This window comes from Amphiura filiformis, chromosome 1, assembly GCF_039555335.1.
Source record: "Amphiura filiformis chromosome 1, Afil_fr2py, whole genome shotgun sequence".
NCBI classification, from domain to species: Eukaryota; Metazoa; Echinodermata; class Ophiuroidea; order Amphilepidida; family Amphiuridae; genus Amphiura; species Amphiura filiformis.
This window is the reverse complement of record NC_092628.1, coordinates 65,365,273-65,385,004: the sequence shown is the minus strand read 5'-3', so window position 1 is coordinate 65,385,004 and position 19,732 is coordinate 65,365,273. Positions and strand designations below refer to the sequence as shown.

The 19,732-nt window shown below is 42.9% G+C and overlaps 1 protein-coding gene across 1 annotated transcript in view; it reads right to left on the bottom strand.

Annotated features, from left to right (window-relative positions):
- The window catches only part of LOC140151140 (uncharacterized), an 86,676-nt gene that overhangs the window by 36,782 nt on the left and 30,162 nt on the right, over positions 1-19,732 (bottom strand). Inside the window, 3 exon segments of the mRNA XM_072173364.1 lie at positions 8,074-8,166; positions 8,418-8,518; positions 9,664-9,765. Of these exon segments, the coding sequence (XP_072029465.1) occupies positions 8,074-8,166; positions 8,418-8,518; positions 9,664-9,765 (296 nt within the window).

The following is a 19,732-nucleotide window of genomic DNA, read 5'->3' as shown; positions in this document are numbered from 1 at the left end:
CAGACAACAGTTGTGGAGTTACAGTCAAAAATGAGGGAAAACCAATATTTGATCAATAAATCAATAACTACTTGTCTTGAGTCACTGAAATTTTAGTGTAGTAACTGGATTCCTTGCCCCTATAATATACATATTTTTGTTACCAGTGTTTTATTGATTTTTGAGAAAAATGCAAAAATAGTCACAAATTTATCAAGGGGTGTAGTACCACCTTAAACCATTTTAATTCAATTTGGCATGTTTGGAGAATTTTCAATGGTGAATTAATTGAAGTTTTTCATACAAGAGAACCAAAAATCCAGGATACATGTCGGTTCGATGAGTCATTGTGATCTACCTTCTCGTAACTAAAATAAAATAATTGTTAAAATACACTTTATGCTGCATACTTAAAATAAGTAAACTACTATCCATTATCCAAAAATAATATGTACTTCCTTTTTGAAACGTATCAATACCAGGTACTACAGTGTATACCGTAAAGGTTCGCCTAATACATGGCGCTATGGGCTCCCTTGACACAAGTGGGATTTTAAGCACAACTTAAAAGTGCCCTCCCATAAAATAACAATTCCCACCAGCAAACAAGGGCATTGAACCTTAGCTCTTGTTGGAATGTCAGAGGAGGGAACTCTCTATTTGCACATGAAATTTACCCCAAGGCAAATGAACGCAAGTGCGCCATTAAGCGAATCTTTACGGTATTTTGCATGAAAACACATACTGGTTTCTGTTCATTCACAAACTCCCACATCAGGCCCCAGTTTTTTTTTTTTTTTTAATTCTTACAAATCTTCTTTGCTACTACTAAGGCAGGGTCAATTCCAAGCAAAACATATCCAAAATTGCTGAAAATGTAAAAATTTGATAAAATTTACTCAATTTCACATGATGCAGTACAATAAAGTAAATTATCAAGAATTTCAAACAAAATATGACCATTTTTACTTTAGTTTTCTTTTTTAATGTGATTAATTCTTTAAAAGTTGGACAATAATCTCTCCAGAGATCTTCTTTAAAATCCTGTACATATCCGTGTATATGGGCATCGTCTACTGAAATTCTACACATACCTTGTTTAATCAATTACTTCTTTTAAAACAGGAAACATTTGCATTGGCTATGTTCATATTTAATTAGAGCAGACTGAAGCAATTGTTATCTATGGTATACATGTACAGCTTCACCACCATATGCTAATGATTGTTATCATTTACAAAACAATGCACTCCAAGCATTATTTTTTCATTGACACAAAATCATTCACGACAACTCAAGAGGTATTGAAAATTCTTACATTTATCCACTTTGAAAATAATCTATTTGATGCCTAGCTACAAATGCTGTACAAACGATAGCTGGCATCCAACATCTACCACGAACCAGCAAATGAACTTTCAAAGACTGAGATGTTAATTGGGTTTGTGTTCCAATTTCAGTATTATGTGTTACCAGGCAAGCTGCTGGAAGCAACCACATAACCATTTATTTTTGTGAGAATATAATTTCATGCAAAGTAATAATTACGGATAATTTGAAACATAAACATCTGAAGAATGTTGAAATTGTGACGAGAATTTTTTGCCCCTTAAAATCTTCTTCTTTTTTTCATTTTGCAAAAAAAATTTGTCCATGATCAAAATAAAACATCTTTCAATGCCCACATAGTGCCATAATATTAATAGTACATGTACTATGATATTCATAACACACACTAACAGTGCTGGCTGAAATCCAATAAGTAATACACAAATTGGATTAAGTTCAATAAAGACCAGATATATTCATGTGGAAGCATAAGGCTATAGCTAAGCTTAGGGCTAGGAAAGGGAACCAGCTAGTTATCTAGTTTAGGTGGGATATAGTGCCATGATGGGGATGGGCAATTTCAATATAACAAGGCGGTTCTCGAACCACGAGTCTCGCCTGCTTTCGCGATTACTTTTGGTCGAGGTAAATGAATTTGGTGGTTATCGGCTGGGCACGATTATCTGGCTGATGGTGACCGTATCCATCAAGTCTCATGGCCATGCAACAGGTTTTACTAATTTGACCTCAGATGACCCTGGTGACCCTGAAATGACCTTCCAAAAATTTGGCTTTAAATGTTGACTGTACCCACCGAATTTCATTCCTATCTGAAAGTTTTTACTAATTTGACCTCAGATGACCCCTGGTGGCCTCAAAATGACCTTCCAAAAATTTGGCTTTAAATGTTGACTGTACCCACCAAGTTTCATGCCCAGACAACAGTTTTTACTCATTTGACCTCAGATGACCCCTAGTGACCTCGAAATGACCTTCCAAAAATTTGGCTTTAAATGTTGACTGTACCCACCAAGTTTCATGCCCGTACAAGTTTTTACTTAATTTGACCTCAGATGACCCCTGGTGACCTTGAAATGACCTGCCAAAAATTTGGCTTTAAATGTTGACTGTACCCACCAAGTTTCATGCCCGTACAACAGTTTTTACTAATTTGACCTCAGATGACCCCTGGTGACCTTGAAATGACCTTCCAAAATGTGGCTTTAAATGTTGACTGTACCCACCAAGTTTCATGCCCGTTACAACAGTTTTTACTAATTTGACCTCAGATGACCCCTGGTGACCTTGAAATGACCTTCCAAAATTTGGCTTTAAATGTTGACTGTACCCACCAAGTTTCATGCCCATACGACAGTTTTACTCATTTGACCTCAGATGACCCCTGGTGACCTTGAGATGACCTTCCAAAAATTTGGCTTTAAATGTTGACTGTACCAACCAAGTTTCATGCCCATACGACAGTTTTACTAATTTGACCTCAGATGACCCCTGGTGACCTTGAAATGACCTTCCAAAAATTTGGCTTTAAATGTTGACTGTACCAACCAAGTTTCATGCCCATACGACAGTTTTTACTAATTTGACCTCAGATGACCCCTACATGACCTCAGTGACCTTGACGCACTAACCAATACAAACCGGTTCTGTCTCGGGTCAAGATGCACCCACCCACCAAGTTTGAGGAACGTGCGACTCATAGTCTCCGAGAAAATAGGCGGAAGGCAAACTTTAACCAAAACTTTAACCAAATTTGTCACATACACACACACACACACCCCCACCTACACACATACATACATACGGAAAAGTGATTATATAGTCTCCTGCCTTATCAGGCGAGACAAAAAACTAATACTTAAAAAAGAAGTACGATCAAACAATCTAGACATAATGAATATCATTTTTGTGTTCTAATTTGTGACACAATCTGGTCCATGAGGGCCAAAGGCGGCAAATTTGAAACCGAGCTAAAGATCAAAATATGGAGTAAGAAACAATAAAATACATAAGAAAATAGACATCCAAAAACTTCATAACTTTAGAACCAAGTATGCTAGACCTTTGGTGTTTCAGTAAATGATATCATTTAAGGTTCGTTATCACTAATTACGAAAAAGGTCCACTATACCTAAGGTTCGATATCACTAATTTTTAATAAGGTTCGGTATTTCTAAGGTTCGATATCACTAATTTTAAATAAGGTTTGGTATCTCTAATTTTAAAAAAGGTCCGCTATCACTAATTTATTGAAGGTTCGCTATCTCTAAGGTTCGCTATCACTAATTTAAAATAAGGTCCGCTATCTCTAATTTTAACAATCCCGGTATCCCTAAGGTTCGCTATCTCTAATTTTAAATAAGGTCCGCTATCTCTAAGGTTTGCTATCTCTAAGGTTCGCTACCTCTAAGGTTCGCTATCACTAATTTTAAATAAGGTTCGCTATCTCTAATTTTAAATAAGGTTCGCTATCTCTAATTTTAAATAAGGTTCGCTTTCTCTAATTTCAAATGAGGTTCCCTATAACGGAGATAGCGGACCTTATTTGAAATTAGAGATAGCGGACCTTATTTAAAATAAGAAGATTAGTGATATCAAGATTAGTGATAACGAACCTTAGGTATAGTGAACCTTAATCGAAATTAGTGATAGCGAACCTTAGAGATAGCGAACCTTGATTAATTAGGGATAGCGAACCTTAAACAAAATTAGTGATAGCGAACCTTAGGTATAGCGGACCTTTATTGCAATTAGTGATAGCGGACCTTATTCAAAATTAGTGATAGCGAACCTTATTTTAAATTAGTGATAGCGAACCTTATTTAAAATTAGTGATATCAAACCTTAGAACTAGCGAACCTTATTCCAAATTAGCGATATCAAACCTTAGAAGTAGCTGACCTTTTTTTATGTATAGCGAACCCTTTTCTCTATTAGAGATAGCGGGATTCTCATCTCCATAGACTTTACATGTTAGTGATAGCGAACCTTAGAGATAGCGAACCTTAGAGATAGCGGTCCTTAGAGATAGCGGGATGTCACGAATTCCAGTAACTCAATTTTAAATGCCTCCTTTTTAAATGCCGCCAATTTTAAATTTTAAATGCCTCCTTTGGCCCCCATGGACCAGATCGTGTCAAATTTGTACTTTGTAAAGCCAATGAATGAGTCTTGAATATTGTTTTAGCTGAGAAAGGGCTCCCACTCCATCTGTGCTGCTTTAGTAAAGTGGTCCCAAAAGAAAATCAAGAATTAAACATGCTTGGATTGCATAACCTTTTGTGAAATGCAGTTGCATATCTATCAGATGAATATTATGAGTCCATTCTACATGGTACTAATTCACAGATTTTGTACAGCAATCTGAAACCATTAGGCAAATATTGCATTGTATTGGGATAACCACTTGCCCAATTTTCCTAGTAATCTCAAAGTTCGGGCTACTATAGTTGTTTGCTTTTCAAGATTTGGTGTCAGATATGTTCTTTTACCTCCAAGATCCATAACCAGCAACTGAGTCTGTCTGGATTTTACAAAATTCTCTTACATTCAAAGCAAAATTTGTTGTGTTTTTAATATGCAAATAGTTATAATTTCGTTAGAATTTTTAAGTTTACTTCGATTACTGTTAATTTGTATTATATCGCAAATTTCAAAAAAATTAAATTATTTGATATCAGAAGGACATTCCTCGTATTCAGAATGCAATTCGATATGTCTGATGTGCTTTCAGGTACCACAAAAAATACTGTGCAAACGTTGCTATCCGATTCCTTAATGATTTCAAAAAGCATCAAATTTGAGCCTATTTTGAAATCATTTTAGAGTGTGACATGAACACAAATAACTTTGCATATTAAAAACACAATTATTTAAGTCAACCATGAATGGTCCTAGCATTTAGCTACTTTCATTGAATTTACACAATGGACTAGTTTCACATCAGTGTGGTGTGTAAGATTTGTGTCACATTGTGGAATGGAATATTCCATTCTGTGTGTATGCAGTGTTTTTACATAATGGGCATAAACCAGTGTCCAAGAGGGGAAAAAGATGCAACAAACAAGACTTGTAACACTTCTTTCGCCCAAATCAGCCCACCTGAATTAGGTTTACTGGCATTGTAATACATACGTGTATTGTATACATGTGCAGTGTGCATTTGTTGTAAGATTGTTTGATATAGGCTACCCTGTATGTCAATGACTGACTGAATGTGTTTATGTCATTGCAATTTTCCATTTTCTCATTTTTTTTCCAAAAGTTGATGATTATTACCCATACTGTCTGATGACATGGTACCTGTTAATGTCTGACAAATAGGTACTTGGTATATCAGTCATTTCACGAGACTTTTTCTGTAACCCAACTGCAACAATGATTTTGTTTACACGAACAAGCAGTCACGTTCACAGTCTGCCGATTTATTTTTCCAAACACAATGGGATCAGTATACCATGACAAAACCTGGTAACAAACCTTCAAACGCAATGACCTGAATCTTACTAACCCTTAACCTATACTCCATCTCTAATAAATTACGACAGAGCTGATACCTGGAGAAACTTGAAAATCGTTCTTAAATTTAGAAAATCCCTACCAAAACTTTTCATTAGCAAAAACATTTGGTACCATGTCTCTTCCTGGAAAAAAAAAATTCTCACCGTGCACAGAAATGAATTTTTAAACATGTACATTATTACGGTACACCCGTTTAGTTCAGAACATTTTCAACAGGCTAATTATAGATTGAATCAATAGCAGAGAATCTTTTTGGGTTTTTCTTTTTACAAACCACAATTCAATCTTTTACCTCTGTTGCATAAAAGATAATGACTCATATAACCGGCCTGGTGAAAATAAAAAAGAATTGATTTTGTGACTTCTCATTTTTTATTCTTTAAAAGATCCTAAATTCTTAATAAAGGTGAAAGTATATATATATAGACTTGTATAAATGTAATTTTATTCTAAATCAATCTTATTTTATCTCTCTTTACAAATATTGTACATGTGCCTTTTGATATGATTTTGCAGAATGAAAAGTGCAGTCACTCACTGTGTCCTTACTACAGCAATGTATAACATTGTATTATTATTCTGTAAAAGGAACTGCTAACAACTTCCCCTTATCTGATAACAGGTGGACCCTGTATAAAATTACTTGTAGGGGTATATGCCTTTGGATTCCATATATTACTAATCATGATGTTTACACCAAAATCCCCCATTCCTGCAAACAATGAAGTCCACTGTTTTCCTCCTCACACAATCAAACTAACATATAAATAAATCGCGTGATTGGGGCTCGAGCAAACTGGCATATGAAAATATTGAGAGAGAAAAATCAGGATCATATGAGGATCGAACCCGGTAAAATGATCGGTCCAAGCTAATCGCTATTTCCAGATCCTCGTTCATATATTAATTTGTGTTTCAATTGTTCTCACGCCCCCAGGGTGAAGCATATAGGCTCACCTCCTTCTTATTATCTAATATATAATTGGGTGGCTTGAGACACAATGAGAGAGTAATCATGGGGACTTAATATTGAGATTGCCCGATGCAAGCCGAGAAATTATAATGTGAACTCAGGTTGTACAGTGGTAAAGCTCTGAGACCGGTAATCCAGCTCAATCGGGTTCAACCCGCTGAGTCCTGATTTTTTCTCTCAATATTTTCATATGCCAGTTTGCTCGAGCCCCAATCACGCCCATTTAAATTATAATTTCTCGGCTTTCATCGCTTATTTCCGATCCTCGCATATATTAATTTGTGTTTCTGATTGTCTTACGCCTGCCAGGGTGAAGCATATAGGCCACCTCCTTCTTCATTATTTAATATATAATTGGCCGCTTGAGACACAATGAGAGAGTTATCATGGGGACTTGTTGAGATTGCCCGAGTAATCGACTGTGAACTCAGGTTGTACAGTGGTAAAGCTCTGGACCGGTAATCCAGCGACCGGGTTCAACTTCGCTGAGTCCTGATTTTTTCTCTCTCAATATTTTCATATGCCAGTTTGCTCGAGCCCCAATCACGCCATTTAAATTATAATTTCTCGGGCTTGCATCGTTTATTTCCGATCCTCGCATATATTAATTTGTGTTTCGCATTGTCTTACGCCCTGCCAGGGTGAAGCATATAGGCCACCTCCTTCTTCATTATATAAATAAATCATTTGAAACTTTATTGTTCATGAGCTTGTGAACAGGGCCCAATGATTTTTGTAGCGTGAAACCCCACAGAGTTCTCCATGTAATTTGATTTGATTTTTGTGCAATTCCACCTTAAAATTTACCATTTTCCATGCAATTGCACTGCAGAAGTTGCTATTCTTTTACTATGTAATCTGGCATTTTTCCCTGTGCAATTTGCTTTTTTTCCTTCCCAGCACAAATCATTGGGCACTTGTGTAATAATAAATCTTTCACGGAGCATTTTAATTTTGGACACGTTTCCAATCTATCACAATTTCTCATGTGCCATTTTAATGATTTGGCAACAGAAAACAAAAAAAGAGGCTAAACTATCCTAAAAAATCACAGAAAGCTTGAAAATTCTAAAAACTTTTTGCAAACATATTTTGAACATTTTATAAATACTTCTCAAATAATTCCAGCCAAGATCAATCCACTTCAGCCCAAAAAATGGTTTATTACATACAGATAAAAAAAAACACATTCAAAATACAAAATCTTAGAACAGCCGTATCTTGCTTTTTAAAATTCAAGTCTATATACTTACCACTCTCGCATCTGGTACCTCTGTGTCCAGCTGCACAACTACAGTAATCAGGCCCAGTACACGTACCATGGACACAGCCTTCACTGCAGATTGCTGTGGAAGAGATTAGTGGTACAAACTATTTGAACATTGTTTAGAACAAAATTTTTGGCGAACTCTGAATAAAAACGGAGATCTAATTTTATTATAAAAACTTCTTATAAAAGTTTTTTTACTGTAATTAAAGCACTTCAGGCTTAGTCTTTCACATGGTATTTTAGTACACCATTGAGCATTACATTTATGCAAACAGTAGAAATTCAACAAAATTTACATGTAACTACAGCCCTGAGTACACCTCTTACCTTGACATGTTTCACCAACTTGCCCATAGCCTTGACAACATTCAAATCTATCCCTAGTCCTTGTTTGAACATCTGTACGATACTTTAAGCGATACGATATTCTGCAAAATGTCAAATAGAAAATAACACTGTTAAAATTATCTTACATTTCAATTTACATTACATTGGTATGATGCTTCTGTTGCACAATACTATCTGTTTTACAGTCATGAATATATTCAAACTTAGTATTTGAGATACATGTTAAAGATGCTAAATATCTCATCACAATTGTTTGGGTTGGACATGTACGAGTCGTACACTGGGAGGAAGTGCATAACACAGAAAAATATCATTTATCAAATGTTGTGCAGGGCGTTACAAACAATGACGTACAAATAACAAGGTTGATTGTCCTTAATTCCATTTATACTATTTATATATGACAATTTGACATAGATGTACATGCTAAAATCCACAAATACATGAAGGCATTGTACGATATATGTACATACATCCAAAAGAGAAACCAACAATCCATTCATTTTTGTTTTGTCTTTATTAGTTTCAAGTTACTAACATGTGATGGTAAACTGTATATCACACCATGAAACCTGATGATTAGGATCCAATTAAAGATAGGCAGAACAGATGAGTTAGGCAGCACCATGAACTAGTAGTCGATTTAAAGTTACTTTGATCTTTGTCCAGTTTTTACAAAGCCTATATTTTTGTTTATATGACACTATAAAAGGTAAAACATCACTCATTCCTCAACACAACTATTAAGATAAGGCGGACCCTCTGGCCAATAGCCTAGCAAAATTGGGGAGGCCCTGCCAAATTTGGACCAAATTTGGGTCTGCAAAAAACTGGAGTTCCAAAATAAATAAATTGTAAATCAACAGTTCCCGCATGCTTATCACATATTTTATGCATTTTTTGGGAAATTAAAGTACCCATTTTGGCACTCTCTGATAGAGAACCTTAGGGATAGTGAACCATCTCCGGATAAGGGAGGGTTAGGGTAGAACTAGTTCTAGTTCCTCGAGGGGGGAGTGCGCGCATGGCCGCGAAGCGGCCAACGAGGCGCTTGTGCCGCCAGAGAGGGGTTGTCATGGTCCCATACAGGCACTGAACAAGTGCTGTGCTGGATGTGACACATCCTCCCTGGCAACATGCTCCATGCGCTAATTGAAGGCATCATGATCACAGAGGAACTGAGCCAGTTCTAAGTAACTGTCTTTTCAGCCTACATTGTACGTACCTTCTTCTAGTGCATCTAAACCAGTTGGTAATATCGGTGCATGTCGTGTAGTAAACTTGGTCATATGGTTCTTGAAACGATACTGTTGTTGTCTGCAAATATCTGCAAAATATCAAAAGATAAACATTAAAGAGGCATGGTACGATTTTTTTTTTTTTTTTTTCTATCATACATTGAGGCCTATACCATTTGACTGTATGTTTCCAAATTTTGAGTTGTTTTGCTTCAGCGGCTTTGATATGAAAAGCAAAACCCTGTATAACCATTCCCCACAGGAGTAAATATACTTCCGGTGTGGTTACCAGAATTCATTATGTTTTTACTCACAACATTGAAATGAAAAAATCTCAGTTATTAAATTTTACTGGGACAATGAGAAAAAAATATGAGCCTTCTTGATACCAGAAATTGAATAAAACTAGAAACGTCGCGGTTTTGACGCAAGGCGTCGAATGGGATGCCTCCACCATGGGGCGATTTAAATGTGTATAAATAGTCCCAAACAAAAATGTTTGGTAGACTCATAACCGGTGCGATCTTACCTTTCCGATGTTGATTAAGATACTTCTTGCATCGATCCCGAGATGCGGAAAAACCAATAGTCATTTTGTCCCACATAAATGAATAAATAACAAAAAAAACCCGATCCCCCGAGTGGACTCACCCATTCGGTGACGTCACACACGATAATCATCCCTTATCCGACTTGGGCAGCCCCTACTCGGCCAAACTTGTAGGGGCGGCAAGGTCGGATAATCAACATCGAAAGGTAAGATCGCACCGGTTATGAGTCTACCAAACATTTTTGTTTGGGACTAGACTCAGTACACCGGTCGATCTTACCGCTTCGATGTTGATTAAGATACTTCTTGCATCAACATCTGAAAGATCGATCTAGCAAGTAACCGACGGATGGAGGTACAAGATTGGCCAGCATCTGATAAGGATCGGGAGAGTGGGTAGCATGGTAATCGCGAGGTCAAACTATTTCCCCCCCCTCACGGCCGGAAACAGAAAGACTACGTGAACAGATTAAAAACCCTGAACTGAAAGTTCAGTGGTTAAGCATAGAAACACTGGTTCTTACCATGTTGGAATTCTGATTGTCCGCGAAACACCTGCTACCCAACCACCATATTATCTCCGCAGAATAGCCCTGGAGAACTTATCGCCTGGTCGTTGGTTTACGCTTTTGTAGTAAACCGTGGAAAAGGACGACGGGTTCTTCCAAGACACAGCCTGACAAATCTCTTCTATGGGGACCCCCCTATGGTAGGCCCACGAAGATGAGATAGATCTGGTTGAGTGGGCCTTGGGGCGCGCGTCTTTTGCCGCCCCCGAGTCCACCAACACCTGGACCAGCCACCGTGCCAGAGTCTGTTTAGCGGCTGGACCGTGCGGTTCTGCGTGAGTGATAAATAAGCGGTCATGAGCCCCTCTTAAGGTTTGTGTTCGGCCAAGGTAGTGCTGTAGCGCCCTCACCGGGCACCACAACCTGTCTTCGGCTATTGACGAACCCTGCCCAATATTGGGGAGGAAGAGGGCGAGTGTCGGAATGTACTTCGCTCATTTTTGCAAGGAAATCCGGCGAAGAAACAGCGTCGCTCCGTTGTTAGTAACACGGAGGCTGACTTGAGACTGCGTGCAACTCTGAGCAGCGCCGTCCCGGCCAACGCCAGAAGAAAGGCCGCTTTAAGAGTGACGTATTTAAGGGTCGCTTTTGACAGGGGCTCAAAAGGTGGGCCCTTAATATACTCCAAGACTGTGTTGAGGTCCCATGGGGGGGGCACCTTCCTTTTCGGGGGGCGCTCGTTGAACATACCGTCGAGAAGAAGACTTAGGGACCCATCTGAATTGATAGTCGACCCGCCTTCAAATCCCGATGAATCGAGAGAATGGCTGACTTATAGTTGGCTATCGCTGCCTGCTGAAGTCCTGACCTGAACTTTTCTGTCAGAAAATCTGCCACTAGAGGCACAGGGGCTCTAGTGGGAGATGTATTTCTCTCATCGCACCATGCGTAGTAGGGAGCCAAACGCTGACTATACGCACGGAGGGTAGACTCTCGTCTACCCCGGCGATGAGAGAAGCAGCTTCTGATGAAAAGCCTCCCTCCGCCGCACGTTCCCTGATAAGGGCCATGCAGCTAACTGCAGGTGCTCTAGTGGTAGACTTGGTACCTCTCCCCCGGGCATCCGGAGTAGATTTGGTAACTCGGGAGTACTCGCGGCTGAGCCGCTAGTAGATCCACCATCGGTCGAAACCACAGGTGTTTCGCCAGAACGGTGCTATCAGAATGACGTTGCAATCCTCCCTCCCGATCTTGGTCACCACCCTTGCGAGCAGTGAGATCGGGGAAAGCGTAAGCAGTCATTCCTCCCAGTCTCACGGACAGAGCGCCCACGGCGAATGCCTGTGGGTCTGCGACCCTTGAGCAATACACCGGCAGCTGATGATTTCGGTTAGATGCGAACAAATCTATCGAGGGTGGTACATCACCTCGAAGATCGCCTGGGCGACCTGCGGAGCAAGGGACCATTCTGTAGGTCCCGACACCTTTCCTCGTGACAGATCGTCCGCGAGGATGTTGGTGACTCCCGCTATGTGCATCGCTCTCAACGTAATCTGCCTGGCCTTGCACCACCCTATCAGGCGAAAAGGCATAACCGTGGTGACCTGGTGCCCCTTGTCTGTTGAGGTAGGCCACCACGGTTGTGTTGTCTGTTTGGACAACGATATGAGATCCCACGATCACCTTCTCGAAATGCTGGAGAGTTCTCTCCACTGCCCAAAGTTCGAGAAGGTTGATATGGAACTCCGCTCCGGGCGACCATAGGCCCGAGACTGAGTCTCGTGGATGTGGCCCCCCAGCCCAGCTTTGACGCGTCGGTCGTCACTACGTGACGCACCGCTGGTGCAGGAAACCTGACACCTTGAGTCAAATTGGGCTGATGGGTCCACCACCAGAGTTCCTCTCGCGCGATCTCCGACATCGAACCGCGAGGGATATTGGGTGACGACTGGGCCTGTAAAAGGCTAGAAGGTGTAGTTGTATAGGCCTCATGTGAAAGCGGCAGCACGGCACGAGGTCTACCATACTGGCCATAAGGCCCAAAACCTTCATCCATGCCACAGCGGGTGCCCCTCTGACTCGCCAAGAGTCGGGCACACCTCGCCATGTTCGTCACCCTCTCGGTGAGGGCACCGCGATCCCCTCCTTGAGGTTGATCTGGGCCCCTAAGAATAGTGGTGTCTCATGCGTGGGACCAAATTGGATTTCTTGACGTTGATCAGAAATCCCAGGTCCCGCACCGCACGGACTACTAACTCCACGAGACACTGTGTCTCCAGCGGGTGCGTCCGTAAATGAACCAATCGTCCAGGTAGCAACACATGTTGACTCCCCTGCGCTTCAGGTACGCTGCCACCGCCCTGACCAGGAGTGTAAACACTCTGGGGGAGGTGGACAAGCCGATGGCAGGCATCGAAACTGGTAAGTTTGACCCTGTACCTTGAAGCGAGAAACCTCTGATCTTGAGGTGCGATCGAACATGCAGATATGCGTCCGAGAGATCTAGCGATGCCGCCCACATACCCTTGATGGGGCAGGCTAGCACCGGCGAGAGTCTCCATTCTGAACCTCTTGGGCCTGATGAACTCGCTCAACGGCTTGAGGTTCAGAATGGGCCTCCAGTCGCCGGTCTTCTTTGGAGCCAGAAAAACGTGCTCCAAAACCCCTTGGTGAAAGGGGGTAGACCGGACAATCGCTTGCTTCGTGAGAAGCTGAGTGACCTCTGACAGTAGTGCCCGACGCTGGGGGCCGTCTGGCGGCACTACCGTGGACCTCTGAATCGTGCAGGCGCACGAGGGGTGGCTGGTAAATTCCAGCCTGTAACCCCCACTGACCACTGACAATACCCAGGCGCCCGGTGAGATGGCATGCCATCTCTGGGCGTAATGCACAGCGGCCGCCCACAGGGGAATCCCTGTGGAAGTCCAAGGCCTGCCGGCATGGACTGTCGACCGCCGTGCCCTCAGGACCGATCTGGTTTGCCACCCTTAGAAGAACGGCTCTTCTTAGGGGCTTGCCATACGTCCAGCACTACTCTTGCGCTTCCCAGTTTTTTGGGAGGTGCTGGAGTAGCCTCGGCTCGGGTGTAGTCTGTGGTGCGGCCCTGCTGAAGCCGGAGCTGGCGCTGAAGAACGCTTAGAAGACTTCTTCTTCTTGTGCTTCTTCTTCGCCTTACTGCCCTTCCCTTGGTCAGGGCAGCCTCCGACTTCTTCAGAGTGCTCTCATTGGTGGCCTTCTTTGCCCGGTCCTCAACCGTGGCGCAAAAGGCCTGTCCAAAGAGTAGCCCCTGTCCCACCGAGTCTGGCTTCTTCATTGCATCAGCAAAGTCGGAGCCGTAAGTTGACTGGAGGGACAGACAGGCATACTCCCGGCGGCGAGATGACATCCTATGGGCTAGGCCCATAGAACTCTCGTTGAGGTTAGCTGTTAGCACCGCTAACAGATTAACCTCGCGGAAGAGTTCCGACGCTGCCCCGTGGTCGGTCGCTCCCGTCCTCCCGAGGTGCTCGGCAAGCGTGGTAGCGACGCTAGAGACTCTGATAAGCGGCGTGCTCGCTTATCGATGAGCTTTAGCTCCTCCTCCCACTGGGGGGAGAACGACCCGTGCGCCTTGGCCGCCAGCGGCAGGCGCTGGCAACGCCTGGATCCATGTCAGGGACCCTGAGGTAGGTTTCAGTAGTCCTCCTGCGAAACACGCAGTGGAAGCGCAAGCACGCGGCGTCGAAGCTCCAGCGAGCCTGACAGCCCCACTGAAACCTACCCTTGAGGTCCGCCGGGAATGCAAGTGCGGGCGACCCTTGTGTGGACGCGCTTAGCTGGGCATCCTACTGAAAAGATGCCCTGGTCCTCCTGAACGGACTCCTCCTGAGAGAAAGCCAGGCCCAAACCTTGGGCCACACGGCTCATCACCTCAGCGGTGTCCGCAGGCAGACCATTGCTAGCGAGTTCCTCACGGGAAGCGGGGAAGGATACCTGAAGCTAGCTGCACAGTCTCATCAGACTGTGAGTCGCTACTGGTTTCATCTTCCGACTCCTTTCCCTCGCCTTCAGACTCTGACTCACTCTCTGATGAGGAAGAGATCTGACGACGGGCATCTGAAGGTGGACAGGAGGTGTCGCCACCGTGTGGCTAGCCAACTGAACACCAGCAGAAGAGGGAGTACTCCCGCTAGACCCCGAGATGCTAGCTATAGCACCCCGGGGTCCGCCCGCTCTCGCTGCTGTCGGCCTAGCCATAGCAGTGTGCGGCCTACCCTGAGCTGTATCAGGGTTAGCCACTCGCCGCCTCGGTTGGGTAACAACTGGTGGTACTGCTTGCCCAACGCTAGGCGGCACTTGCCACGGTGGAAGACCGTGGAAGAAACCACCCTGCGGCGGATACCACGGGCATACCCTGTTGGTAGCTGACCCTGAAAGGATCCGCCACCAGGGAAACCCCATGGAACGGTAGTACCAGTACCGCCTCCCCTGTTGCCACAGAGACTGTGGTAACCAGGACGAGTACTGCGGTACCTGCGTGGTTGTAGCGTAGGTGCCCGGTAGGGCTCCCGGCCGCGCACCACTGTACCCATGCCTCACAGCGCCTCCCGCTAGAGGATCAAGCTGCAGGTATGGGTACCCCGCTATACTGGCTGTCCCTTGGCTAAAAGGAGCTTGCCTAGTATCACGGGTAGCTGAGCGTGTATACCCTCGATCAGTCACCTCGCTACCTGAATAGGCAGTATCAATCAATGGAGCCATGCTCCGCTGAATAGATAGTGATCGATCATAAGAGGGTAATTGACCCATTGACTGTAATGGATCACCCACGCTCTGCTGGCTCTCGAGGACATAAGTGGGTTGTTGATCAGCCAGGCTGTTCAAACTACCTACCCTAACCTCTTGAGCCTCGCCAAGGTCGCTGTGTGTGGCGGCCCGCTCACGGCAGCTATGGGCGCGTGCATAGTGGCTACCGCTGAAGTCCGGCCGTAGCTCGTCTCGGTAGCTGCCACTGTTTGCACTTGGGTCGCTGTCCCGTGAGAGAGACTGCGAGCCCAACCCCGGTATAGCCGCTAGCCAGTCCCGGAGGACAGCCGGCAGCCATCCCAAGGCCCAGGGAATCACTCGGCGGTCCCACCATGGAACGCTGCCGTGTGACAACCCCAGTTGGTTCTGCTAAGACTACACCTGAAGCGTTAGCCCCGGTATCGTCTCTGCTAAACCCATGCACGTTTTCATTCGACCCTTGCGGGGAACGAAAGGCGTGCTGCGTGCCGTGGATCAACCCAGGCAAGCCCGGGGCTCCACTGGCACGCTGCGTGCTACAGACCCGCCGAGGCAAGTCCGCTGCACGCTGTATGCTAGGATTCAACCCAGGCAAGCCCGGGGTACCCTTGGCATACTGTCCGTCGCCGCTACTTCATGGGTGCTAGACCCGCTGCTTACGCCAGCAATAGACGGGTGTCCACCTGCAAGAAGCTCGCTAGAGATCTCACTGGTAGACTGGTACTCGCCTGTTAGGGCAAGTACCGCCCTGCTGCCTGCTACTAGCTTAGACGTAAAGTCAGTGCTTTCGCTGGCTGTTAGGCCTTCGGCTCGCTAGCAGTCCCCGGAGGGTCCGCCTGCTTGCCCGGGACCGGAGCCCCAGAGGTTACCTTAGCGTGGCCCTGTCCGGCCGCGCTAGCACCTACCATATCAGTCTTACCTGTAGGCTTCTGTTTCTTAGTCTTCGTCTTCTGCCTGTGTAGACGACCTAAACGAGCGCTACTTTCTAAAGCCTCGAAGTGGATGTCCGATATGCCTATGCAAAAGGAAGCACACTTATTTGATTTAGAGCAATCCCTGTGGGAGTAGCAGAGTGGATGCGGGTCCCACTCTGGCACAAGGGAAGGGCATGATTGACAAGGCCTAGACATTGTAGTAATCGGGGAGCGTACAGCACTACCCCCCCGAACACAAGCTCAAGCCCAATAAACAGACCCACACGCACAGTGGCTGACGCTGATGTAGTGGTATGATATAAAAATATATAAACAAAGGGATGAAAAACTGAAAACCTTTTGGGGAAGATTTGTCAGGCTGGTCCCTTCGGAAACCCACCGAACTCTTAGCAGTAACTCGTCATCAGACGCGTACTGAAAGATATAACGATAGAGCACACCATAAACATAGCGATAATCACTCACCATACATGTATACACAGTACTGTACAAACATCTATTGTAACTTACTAGTCTGTTATAGTTGTTTTACGTGAGAACAAAAATAAAATGGCGTCCTAAGGGCGGCCATTTTGAAAACGTGTGTCCCGTATATGAACGGAAACACACATACAAGCTAAGTTTTTGGATCGCTTTTGTCACTTTTCTAGCGAAAAATGTCGTCAAAACTATCTCCTAGCGACTATACTGGTTGGTTTTACCTGTGTAACAAACAAACTGTATATCTCGGCCCTTTGGTTCGTAATGATACTTAGCGTTGGTAAAGAAAAATCCACACGCCTATCTCATCTAGAAACCAAGGAGGATAAGGGTGATTATCGTGTGTGACGTCACCGAATGGGTGAGTCCACTGGGATCGGGTTTTTTTTGTTATTTATTCATTTATGTGGGACAAAATGACTATTGGTTTTTTCCGCATCTCGGGATCGATGCAAGAAGTATCTTAATCAACATCGGAAACGGTAAGATCGACCGGTGTACTGAGTCTCCATTTTTAGTAATTTGACCTCAGATGACCCTTGGGTGACCCTGGATGACCCCAAAATGACATGCCAAAAATTTGGCTCTAAATGTTGACTGTACCCACTAAGTTTCATGCCCATACGACCAATTTTATTAATTTGACCTTAGATGACCCTGGGTGACCCCCGAAATGACCATCCAAAATTTGGCTCTAAATGTTGACTGTACCTACCAAGTTTCATGCCCATACAACCAATTTTATCAATTTGACCTTAGATGACCCCTGGGTGACCCTGGATGACCCCAAAATGACCTTCCAAAAAATTGACTCTAAATGTTGACTGAACCCACCAAGTTTCATGCCCATAAGACAATATTTAGTAATTTGACCTTAGATGACCCCGGATGACCTTCCAAAAATTTGGCTCTAAATGATGACTGTATCCACCAAATTTCATGCCCATACGACAGTTTTTAGTAATTTGACCTCAAATGACCTTTGACCTCAGTATATGACCTGGAACCTCACCCAAAAAAAAGTATCCAGAGTTTTTGACCATGACCCACCTATCCTGAAAATCTGAAGTCAATCCGCCCATCCATGCCCGAGATACAGCATCCGGACGGACGGAAGCACGGAAGCTCGGACATTGCAAAAACAGTATGCCTCGCGGTGGAGGCATAAAAAATGGGGATGAGGCTGTCGATCCGGTCAAGGACCTTTAAAAGGGCCTACATATAAACTTATTGATTGCAGAAATTTATGCTCAAAGACATTTCACTTTCAAAACGGATTTTGAAATTGGCAAACAGAGTAAATTAATTGTCTATTCATTAAAGATTTTTACAGATTAAATTAAGATTATCTTGTTTTATGAACATCACTAAATATCTTTAATTATTAAATTAACATTATCTTGTTTTATGAACAACACTAATTAATTATCTTCAATTAAATAGACATTTTTATCTTTTGTACAATAGCTTCAGGGTCAAATTAACAAAACCGTAATTTGCCACAGTAATCACACTCCAATGCCATTCAGCATTTGTATTGTTAAGCTATTCAGCATTTATATTGTTAATTTTATAGACATACATTATAAACCATTTCAGGGTTTCTATCATGTACAATGTACTATGCGTATTATATGAAAGGAGTTTGCATTTTACTAAAAGTAAACATGATAAATAAATGTGTAGCGCCTCACTTAACTTATTTTTACACACAAAATAACTAGAAGCCACTTACCATATTAATTCCATTAACCGCCCATGCCCTATAAGTGCCCACCCAGTGACTTTACATGTACAACAAGCAAACTGATCATGATATTAGTAGGGTGGTCACATGAAAATTTCAAACCCACCCCTGGAATTACTTTTTCTGTCAGGATTGTTCCTTCTGCAAAATGATTTTAAAAGCTTTTGAATCAACTCAATCGGACAATCCGCTTGAAGATACAGCCTTTTAAAGATTCACAAAATTGGCCATTTTACCCCATTTTTAGGAAAATCCTGATTTTGTCATAAATTTGCATATTCATGAAGTGATAATTGTGGGAATAAAGCCAAAGAAGGCATGAGATGTAATTGTTTTTGTTTATTTAATGTTCATTTATGCAAATATTAAAAATACAGGGTCATAATTGCTATATTTGCTTCTTTACAACATTTTTAAAATGGCTGAAATCACAAAAATAACTCTTTTGGCAGGACTTTTAAGGTAAATGTGATTTTCACCATTGAGGCGCTATTATGTGCCAATTATGACCTTCAAAGGCCTGTATTTCCTAAACTACACAACCAAATTGTCTGATTTTTGCACAGGATTTTGCTCTGAGGGTCTAGATTGTAAAACTGAATATAGCATAATTGTACATCTTTGGGAAAATAGTTTTATTTGATGACAAAAATTTATTTTGTGCGTAACTTTTTTATGCATGACCGTACAAAAATGCTATATTCACCATCATTACGAGCAGAAAAGTTTTGATAAAATTAGGTTGTCGGGTTTGCACAGAAGTTACTAGGAGACAAATTATATGGAATTCAAAATGCCCAAAAGTTTTCCAACTGCTGCAGAATCTGTTACAATTTCCACCATACATTTGTGTATGTAGGCAGGGGTACACACAATAGCTAGCATTGTGGCCACCCTAATATTAGTTTCTTAACTGCCCCGCACATTTGAATCATGGTCGGAAACATATATGACACACTGATGATGAATATTTTGTGCCTTTTTTATGTATTGTCAGCTTAAAACAATTGATGTAAAAAATAAGCTCCCCCAAAATGTCTTTGTTCAGCGCCCTGGGCAGTACATATGGAA